This window comes from Microcaecilia unicolor, unplaced genomic scaffold (assembly GCF_901765095.1).
Source record: "Microcaecilia unicolor unplaced genomic scaffold, aMicUni1.1, whole genome shotgun sequence".
NCBI classification, from domain to species: domain Eukaryota; kingdom Metazoa; phylum Chordata; class Amphibia; order Gymnophiona; family Siphonopidae; genus Microcaecilia; species Microcaecilia unicolor.
In genome coordinates, this window is record NW_021963019.1 from 348,359 (window position 1) to 359,242 (window position 10,884).

General features: G+C 41.3%; 1 protein-coding gene across 1 annotated transcript; it reads left to right on the forward strand.

Moving 5' to 3' along the window:
- The first annotated feature begins 825 nt into the window (after window positions 1–825).
- Window positions 826–2,537, forward strand: LOC115458760 (forkhead box protein D3-like). Its single transcript, XM_030188571.1, is given in 3 exon segments — window positions 826–947; window positions 1,064–1,415; window positions 1,418–2,537. Coding segments are annotated over 2 exon segments (1,140 nt in total). The 5' UTR covers window positions 826–947; window positions 1,064–1,105; the 3' UTR covers window positions 2,248–2,537.
- Window positions 2,538–10,884: the final 8,347 nt, after the last annotated feature.

A 10,884-nucleotide genomic window follows, 5' to 3' on the forward strand; every position in this document is an offset into this window, starting at 1 on the left:
GAGGGGTTCACATTCAACCGCACTCTCCCATTTCCTACTTTTTCATATGCTAACACCAGCGATGATTAAGTCGTTAACACCTCTGCAAAACCAGTTAAGGCTTCTTTATTTATAGTTTCCCTTTGTTATCTTACGTCTTTTATTTCTCTCAGCAGCAATCTAATAGATTAATCAATAGCCATTTTCTGATCTTCAGTTCCCAGCTGATGCTTGGAAAAAAAAAATTACAGCAAAGTGATTTCATTTTCAAAGGTACTGATCCCAAAGCTCTTTTTTTTGTTTGTTTTTTTAAATGAAAATATGCTGAATCCGCTTACTTTATAATAGGTGTTTTGGTGAAGACTGGACATGGGCTCACGTACAAATCAGTTTTTATTGGAGCAGATTGTTCCCCCCCCCCCCCCCAGGTAATTTCTTTATTTGCTGTCTTTGAACTGCAGTTTTTAACTTCCTAGGCTGAAACCGGATTGTGATTGCATTTTGCCTATTCGCAATTATATCAAAGGCTGGAGCCGAAGCGTAATAAGAGGAGCCGCTCCTAATATGTAATCTTAAACAAAGGCAGGCTAAATGGTTTCAGATTGATGCTCCTATTTGCTACTCCCGCCAGCGTGAAGCAAAGCTGTGGGCTGAAATGATGCTTGTATACGATGATAAGTAGAGCTACTCTTGTCTCTTTGTTGACAATTCGGTGAAACAACTTGAGTTTTGCTTGGTTTAACAGTGGGGAGCCTGACGTCACTGGTCACGTGCTCCCCGGGTCAGTATATCTTTAACTGGAAAGTAATCTATCAGCCAGTCTTTAAAAAAGGGACTTTAAAAGTGGCAAGTGAGTTCCTATACACCCTGCCTATTCCTCAAACTCTGGGAAAAAAACTACAAATAAAACAAGAGAGAAAGTAAGGGGGGAAACCCTAAAAGTACCCTTGACCAGGGGAGCTTGAAAGGTTGGCTTTAGATCTCATCTTACGACTCAAGTGATCAGCAATTAGAAAGCACTGCAGTTTGATTCTGAAAGTCACGTTCTTACCATTTTTTCCTTTTTTTTTTCTTCTTCTTCCAGTTTGTTTCCTTTTCCTCCTGTTAATTTGCACGTTGGGCTGCGATGACCCTGTCTGGCGGCAGCAGTGCCAGCGATATGTCCGGCCAGACCGTGCTGACGGCGGAGGATGTGGACATCGACGTGGTGGGCGAAGGGGACGAGGCCGTGCAGAAGGAGGGCAGCGACTGCGAGAGCCCCCCCGGAGCCCACCACGAGCACCTGGACGAGGTGGAGGAGATCGGGCTGCAGGAGGGGGCCCCCCGGAGCCCCTCCGTCGAGGCCGAGGGCAAGGCAGAGGGCAGCGGCCACCCCCAGGAGGGATCGGCGGCGGCGGCGGGTGGCATCCAGAGCAAGCCCAAGAACAGCCTGGTGAAGCCCCCTACTCCTACATCGCTCTGATCACCATGGCCATCCTGCAGAGCCCCCAGAAGAAACTCACCCTCAGCGGTATCTGCGAGTTCATCAGCAACCGATTCCCCTACTACCGGGAGAAGTTCCCCGCCTGGCAGAACTCCATCCGCCACAACCTGTCCCTCAACGACTGCTTCGTCAAGATTCCCCGGGAGCCCGGCAACCCTGGCAAGGGCAACTACTGGACCCTGGACCCGCAGTCCGAGGACATGTTCGACAACGGCAGCTTCCTGCGCCGGAGGAAGCGCTTCAAGCGCCACCAGCAGGACGCCCTCCGGGACCAGACGGCTTTGATGATGCAGAGCTTCGGTGCCTACAGCCTCGCCAGTCACTACGGGCGGCCGTACGGGCTGCACCCGGGCGCCTACCCGCACCCGGCGGCGCTGCAGTACCCCTACATGCCCCCGGTGGGGCCCATGCTGCCCCCGGCCGTGCCCCTGCTGCCTTCCAGTGAGCTGAACAGGAAAGCCTTCAACTCGCAGCTCAGCCCCAGCTTGCAGCTGCAGCTCAACAGCCTGAGCACCGCGTCCATCATCAAGTCGGAGCCTAGCAGCAGACCGTCCTTCAGCATAGAGAACATTATCGGGGTGTCGGCCACCAGTTCCGGGGCGGCTCAGACTTTCCTGCGGCCTCCGGTCACCGTGCAGTCCGCCCTGGTGAGTCACCAGCCTTTGGCCCTCAGCAGGAGCACGGCTGCCATCGCCCCCATCCTCAGCATGCCCACTAACCTCCTCTCCGGACAGTTCCTGCAATCAGCCTCGGCGGCTGCAGTGGCTAAGTGGCCAGCCCAATAATCAAGACTTACCTTCGTTTCTTTTTTTTTTTTCCCCCGGAGCAGATCTTTTACTGAGCACCCTGGACGCTAAACAGCATAACCGTAACCCAAAATGTAACGCGAAATAATAATAATAATAATTAATAAACGGAATGCTTTCTGGACAGGTAAAATATTTGTACATATTGTATAAAAATTATTGGCTTTACTTTCTGGGTTCTTATTTTTTTAAGGAAAGTAGATTTAGAGCACTGAGCTTTCACTTTTTTTGAAGGTTCACTCTCAGAAGTTTATCAGAAGTATATAAATAACAGGAAATTTTAAATAAAATAAAAAAAAGAGAGAAAAACAGTCATTCTATTATAGAACTCTGTTTATAAATGAATATATGTATTCTTTAAATGTTATCACATTGTGTTGTACACAAGTTTGTAAATAAATTTTTTAAATGGTACTGTTTGTGTTTTCAAGTAATTTTCTACTTAAATAGTTATCTGCCATTATTGATGTAATTTGTGTTGCATAAGTATACTTCTTTGAAAACAAATACATTAAAATATACATGCTTGTTAACTTGTCCTTGAGTTGAGATAAGCAAAAGCTATTATCAGGCAATTTCAAACCGATATCAAACAGGTAGATTTTTTTTCTACCTTTATTTAACGTAAATATAGGTAAAACAAGATCAGGGCAGACATTTTTTATTTCAGCTCCAGTTATCTTTGTTGAACGGTGTGAATTCAAATATTGTAATTCTATAAGATGTGCTATAGAGCACAATTTAAAAAAAAAATTAATTTAGAAAAAAACCTCACTTGAAAATCAGCAAATGAGAACCAGCATATTTAACCGTAATATATTTCTCTACATTAAAAATTAACTGTCCTCAAAACACTGTTCTTAAATTGCACATGACAAACTATTGAATTACAATTTTATAAATAATGAAATGTACTCTTTAAAGCTCTATTCTAATTAAATTATAATCCAATTAAAATTGTTATAACCAACACAAGTCAGTATTAAATAAACCAAATAACATGATTAACAAATTTCTATATTGAAAAGTGACAACTGCATATTGATATGAAACAAAACCCCCAAAAGATAGGGATTGATTAAAATAATAACTTCATGGAAATAATTAATGCATTTAATAAACCATATTTTTTAAACATTTATTTTCTTTTAATGAGCACATTTTTTTTAAATTGCTTATGCTGCTCATTCGGCTCAAATTACAGATGTTATCAAGAAAAGAAGAGCGTGTGTTTAGAAGATAAAGGCATTTTACTTATAATCGACTTTGTTTTATTAAAACTAAAACACTATTAGGTGTATTTAATACGTTAGTTGCAATATTTGTGTTAACTGAAGACTTTTTAGCATATGTATCAATTTTATTTTAAACATAAGATCAATTAAGTGATAGAAATTGGACGTTAATAAAAACTGTCTGTAAAAAAAAAATCTCAATTTGTCTGTAAAAATCCATTATAATGGTGATTAATGGAATTTCACAGCACAAGAATACAGCTTCATTACTGACGTATTTCTAGTGCTACTGTTCAATAGATAATATTTGCTTTGGTACACTCCAGTGTTTCTCAGGTTAACCGTAAATGTTATCGTCCGCTAAGCAAACATTTATACCTCTATATAAATTACGAAAATAAAAAAGCTGCCCTGGGAAGAGACGGCTTGAACTTTATAAAGAAGAGCCTGAAAATTATCTGACACTAGAACGCACTACAGTCTCCTTAACCAAGAGTGTATTATGTGTCACAGGATCTCAAATCAGCTCCTTACATGGAGACCCTCTAATCTCTTTTTACAAGGAAAACTAAACTGATCTAAATCTGTTTGTGTGTTCGGGCTATTAAAGTAACAAGTTGTTTCACAGTTGTGTCTTGCTAATCGGTTTTACACAAACAGCAAATGGTACATGATTTGTGCAAGCCAGGGTTATTTCTATATTTAGCCGATACCCCTGGGAAAAGGGAAAGGAGTCTTCTTGGATTCACTTTTAGGCTCAAGAAGCTGCTGATCCAGAGCTTCTAAATGACATTGGATAACAGGGGTTCATTCCAGCCCTGATCCTTTGTTACTTATAAATTACTCCTTCATACTTCCACGCATAGCACTAATGCCTTTGGCTCCCGGAGCTGCGTTCTCCAAGCTGGGGTTGGTAGAGGGCTGGAGAAAGAACAGACAGCCTGAATATTTTAGATTATCTTTGATATAAGAAGTGCCAAAAGTATACAACCGGGCATATTCTGTTAAAGCTCTAACGCTTAGTATAATACCAGCATTGGGCAAAATACTACAATGCATTTGAACTTTAGGGAGTTTATTTATGAATCATGTCTTCCTTTTTCTCTCTTTAACATTTGTCCGTATAAAATGCTATGTAGAAATAATAACAGTGAAAATAGGTTTACATATTTTACGCTATAAAATGTTACCCAGTTCCAATCATATCAACAATTATATTTTGGCAGTATTAACTAGATTTGCTATAAAAGTGGCACTTTTATCACATTCGCTCGTAAAAGAGTTGTTTTTTTTAAATATTTTTAGTTTCATCCGTTAAAAATTGGGTTGGAGACATATATATATATATATATATATATATATATATATATATATATATATATATGCCTTTATATTTTATATTTTTCTCAACAATTGTCTATAATGTTTTTGATCGATTGCACTGGATTAAGAATTTTTGTATCTGCATTTTTCTCACTCCTATTTTATAGTATAAGTGATGAATTACCTTTTTATTCAAAATTAAAGTTAGCTCGAATGTTTTAAGGGCCTGGTTTTTAAAATGCAAACGAACTGATTGAATCTGTTGAAATAAGAAGCAGGTGAAGTCTTTTACTTTTGAGGCTTTTGCTGTTCCTAGAGGCTGGTCAAGAACTTGTAATAATAACTGGAAGCTGTAGAGGGCGTCACGGGTATAATGAATTTTGGAATACAATCATGTGCAGGTACTAAAAGACAACGATTTCGTTCATTCGTTTTCTTTCTTTCTTTTTCTATTACATTTGTTTTTAAACTGCATCATGACAACTGTTTTAAGATATTTTTATTCTTCTTTTGCAGTAGCAGGGTGAAGTGATGGAGAAACTAACAAAAATGGTAACGGAGTGTATTTTGTTTTCGTAGTTTTATATAATGCGAATTTGATTTCAGTGTAGAGATCTGTTACTTATCTATATCATTTAACGTGTTACACGACACACGAAGAGAAATATTTTAAATTGTTCTCTCAAAGGTCTGAAGAAAGCGCATGTTCGAAATAGTGAGGAATCCTGTGCGTAAAAAATGTATCTAAAGTATTTTTCTCATCGACAAACAATGAGGGAAACCCTTCAGTACACCTGGCCCAATTAATCTTGTCTAGATCCCTTGTTGGTGCTTTTTGGACAAGCAAAGATGAAACATGTTTTGCGATTAAAAAAAAAAAAAAGAAAGAAAGAATATCTCCATACAGGTTGATACTTTCCTTGAAGAGAAATGCAGCACACACACACAAAAAAAAAGGCTCATAACCAAAAAACAAGAAGCAAATTAATAGCATGTGGAATACTGGTGAAACTGGAGGAACGAGTGAGCGTAGCTAAACATTTTGACCATAGTATTTTGATGGGGATAACTTTGCTCTTAAATATGCCCTCCCCACACGTATCACAGAGCCAAACCAGAGTGAAAACTCTTACACACAACAGACCAAAGCTACGTAGCGCAAGGTTTATTTTCTGTTTTCCCTCTCTGCTTCAAAAAAACTATTCGACACATATGGGGAAAAACCTGACACCATTGGTGACAGATGCCTATTAGTGTAAGGCATAGCATACCGGTCTCTAGGGTGTATTCAAAGTAACCAGATCCTAAACATTGGTAAAATGACCATCCACTGGTCTCAGACAGTTGGTCTAGTTACTATCCAGAGCCAACTTTCTGTTGTCGATTTAGGTTTTTTTTTTTTTGGGGGGGGGGGGGGGGGGGTGAAGGGTCGGGGAGAGAGTTGTTAATTTACTCAGTTGCAAAAATATTCCTTCAGTAGCTGGAAGGTTACATACAAACATTGAGATAAGAAATTTTACGTGAATTAATGTTAATTGTAAGTATAATTCTCATGACTCCTTTTTAAGAATGCTAGTTTAAAATAAAGACCATTTCATACACTAAGAAAATGCCCATTCCAAAATCTTTTAACTTTTGCACTCCGCCTCGACTCAAATCTTCGTTTCGTTTGTTTATATTTAAATCAATTGCATTTGTTTTCTTTAAAAACGAGCCAATACAAAACGAATGTACTTCCGATCCAAGCTATTTGATTGCAGATTCTCAATAAGATTTTTTTTTCTTTTTTTAGAAAAATGTTTGTTGTTAAGTTAACGATTATTGGCGGTTGACCTAGAACATCTCTGGAATGTTTCCGTCAGAGCGCAGTGTTGCGTTTATTGATTCATACACAGTCACAAGTCGAGCATACCTTCCAGAAGATTTTCAAAATTGTTTAAAAAGCCATCACAAACAGACACTAATGAACTAAAAGCTGCAGTCCAGAGTCATTGCACAAAGACAAGGGCAGCTTATTGTATAAATAGGTCCAGTCAAAAGCCTTTTCTTTCAGACTCTCTCGATAATACAACATTTTTTGCAAGGGACAAAAGCGCAAATCGTAAAATAACGTTTATTTTCTCCCTCAGCTACTTCACTCCATCTTCCCCCAAACGGTCACATAAATAGCTCACCAGTCACTGGCCAAAATCTGACAGCAGGTGCTTCGTTAGTTACTCTAACCCCTGGGACTTAAAAAAAAAAAAAAGTTGCAAAGAAAACAAATGAGGCTGCCTGGAAGAGAGAAAGACCGGATTGGGCTGGGGGAAATCGCACCCTATATTAAATAGCATTAATTAAAGGCAGAGCTTGTGCACAAGAGCTGCACCATTTCCATCAAAGCTGGTATTCCTCAGTCTATCTAAAAACGGAAGCATTTTATGTCAAAAGTGTAACATTTCATTTAATCATTCTGAAAAGGGGGAAAGTGTACAAAGTTCCGAGCTTGATGAGGTTAGTCATTTGATGCACAAGGACATGTTTCTTCAAGTCATTTTATTGTAGGGTAACTCTAATTTTAATAAGGTAATTTATTTTTTATAAGCTATATTTTTCCATGACTATGGGCTGGCTATGAGCAGTGTTTCTCGTAGGATTTAAATAGATTTTCCCCAAAAGATAAATTGAAATAAGGTTGCACTGTTTTTGTCCGAAAGATGAATTGAGATTTCACATGAAACCACCACCTCTAGCACCAATTTCAAGAAAGCACGTTTCCGGAATCGTGTTCTGTTTTTCTCCGAGAGCTGCTGTTCTGCACGCCATGTAGAAATCTCTGCATAAAGACTGAAGGGGGAGGGGGAGCTAGAGGTCCATGCCCAAAGAAAGAGAAGAAGTAAATTGGGCGAATGGCTCCGACCCCAGCCTGCCATGAATGAGAGGGTGAGTGCCACCCCTGGGTGCGGCTGTGAAGTGTTGGGAGCTGGGCTTTGCAGTGCACTGTTGGTGTCAGGCCGGCAGGAAAAGGACAGAGGGGTAACCTAATTGGATGGCGTTTTTTTAAAGTGTTTGGGCATCAGTGGCAGCTCCTGCTGGGAGGAGGGTGGAGAGTGTAATTAAAGCTGGGGAGCCCCAGAGGTGGAGGAAGTCTTCCAGCTGGAGCTGAAGGAAGAAAATCCTGTCCAACCCTCCCTTCTCAAAAATACCAACAACCCCTACAGGTTACAGGTTATATCTGGTTTCGTTTTATGTCAGCAGTTGTCACAGCATTGGGGGGGGAGGGGGGTACCCAAGCATAGGCCCTTCAAGGAGGTCCTTGAAGGAGCCTTACCATTCACCCGGCAGTGAATCGGAGGCCTTGGTTACTACTATGCCAAGCCTCCAGGTCTACTACTATTACTTAACATTTCTAGAGCGCTACTAGGGTTACGCAGCGCTGTACAATTTAACAAAGAGAGACAGTCCCTGCTCAAAGAGCTTACAATCTAATAGACAAGTGAATGGTCGGTCCGATAGGGGCAGTCAAATTGGGGCAGTCTGGATTCAGTGAACGGTAAGGGTTAGGTGCCAAACGCAGCATTGAAGAGGTGGGCTTTAAGCAAAGACTTGAAGACGGGCAGGGAGAGGGCTTGGCGTAAGGGCTCAGGAAGGTTGTTCCAAGCATAGGGTGAGGCGAGGCAGAATGAGCGGAGCCTGGAGTTGGCAGTGGTGGAGAAGGTACTGAGAGGAGGGATTTATCCTGTGAACGGAGGTTACAGGCGGGAACGTAAGGGGAGATGAGGGTAGAAAGATAGTGAGGGGCAGCAGACTGAGTGCATTTGTAGGTAAGAAGGAGAAGCTTGAATTGAATGCGGTATCTGATCGGAAGCCAGTGAAGTGACCTGAGGAGAGGGGTGATATGAGTATATCGGTTCTGGCGGAATATGAGACGTGCAGCAGAGTTCTGAACAGACTGAAGGGGGGATAGATGGCTAAGTGGGAGGCCGGTGAGGAGTAAGTTGCAGTAGTCCAGGCGAGAGGTAATGAGAGCGTGGACGAGAGTTCGGGTGGTGTGTTCAGAGAGGAAAGGGCGAATTTTGCTGATGTTAAAGAGGAAGAAGCGACAGGTCTTGGCTATCTGCTGGATATGCGCAGAGAAGAGAGAGAGTCAAAGATGACTCCGAGGTTGCGGGCAGATGAGACGGGGAGGATGAAGGTGTTATCAACTGAGATAGAAAGTGGAGGAAGAGGAAGTGGGTTTTGGTGGAAAGACGATAAGCTCGGTCTTGGACATGGGGGTTCAGTTAACTTGCCCTTGCTGTATGGCGGGGCAAGGGGAAATGGTAGTTGGTAAGATTTACTGTGGTCACCTTGCTGCAGATGGCAGGTAGCCCAGTGTCCTTTCTTGGTTGAATGCTAGCTAGGGTTACTGTTATACCACCCATAAATGGAGCTGCGGCCTTGTTAAATCCAATTAAATGTTTTGACTGTTAAAGAAAAAAGGTTGTTTGGTGTTTAGTTATTATTGGGTGAGGGGGGGCAAGCCTCACATCCCTTGTCATACCGGGGTACAAATTATATCGTAGTGATAGGGAGGATCGAATTGGTGGAGGGGTAGCACTGTATATTAATGAGAGCCTTGAATCAAATAGATTGAAAATTCTGCAGGAAACAAAACACTTCTTGGAATCACTGTGGATTGACATTCCATGTGTAAAGGGGAAAAGGATAATGATAGGAGTTTACTACTGTCCGCCTGGCCAGGATGAACAGACGGATGCAGAAATGTTAAAGGAAATTAGGGACACAAACAAACTGGGCAACACAATAATAATGGGTGATTTCAATTACCCCGATATTGACTGGGTAAATGTAACATCGGGGCACACTAGGAAGGTAAAATTCCTTGATGAAATCAAGGACAGCTTTATGGAGCAGCTGGTACAGGTGCCGACGAGAGAAGGAAAAATTCTAGACCTAGTCCTTAGTGGAGCGTATGATCTGGTGCAGGAGGTAATGGTGCTGGGGCCGCTTGATCTGATACTAGCTTTGAAGTAAATATACATAGGAAATCAAATACGTTAGCGTTTAACTTTAAGGAAATCACCAACAAAATCAAGCTCAGCTTCAACATCATGGACTCATGGGCAAATGCATTTCATCTAAAACTCAACAAAGAAAAAACACATTGTCTCATCCTCTCCTCCTAAGTATCAACACCCCAGACCACACCCTCCCTATCTCAGACAACCTGAAAATCCTTGGCGTTACATTAGACCGCAACTTAACATTAGAGAGCCAAGCGAAATCCACAACAAAGAAAATGTTCCACGCAATGTGGAAACTCAAACACGTGAAACCATTCTTCCCGAGGGAAATATTTCGTAACCTGATACAGTCAATGGTACTGAGTCACATGCATGTTAGACTACTGCAACGGAATTTACGCAGGATGCAAAGAACAAATCCTAAAAAAGCTTCAGACTGCCCAAAACACGGCAGCCAGGCTAATATTTGGTAAAACACGATTTGAAAGCGCAAAACCTCTCCGTGAAAAACTACACTGGCTCCCAATCAAAGAACGTATTGCCTTCAAAATCTGTGCTATGGTTCACAAAATTCTCTACGGAGAAGCCCCAGGATACATGACAGACCTCATCAACCTACCAACCAGAAACACATCTAAGTCATTACGAACATATCTAAATCTGCGCTACCCTAGCTGCAAAGGCCTCAAATACAAATCAACGTACACATCCAGCTTTTCCTACATAAGTACACAACTGTGGAACACATTACCGAAAGCCTTGAAAACAACAACCACCTAAATTTCCAGAAATCACTAAAGCCAACCTGTTTGAAAAGGCATACCCTACCAACCCAACCTAATAGCCTGATCTCTGCAACACAACAAAAGTAAAGTACGTAATGGACATAACACAACTCTTCCGTTGACTGCTCCACATGAACTTTTATTGCCACAACACCACTTTGTATTTGTTCACACCGGAGTCTGCGAATGCATCTCCGGCACTATGTAAGCCACATTAAGCCTGCAAATAGGTGGGAAAATGTGGGATACAAATGTAACAAATAAAAT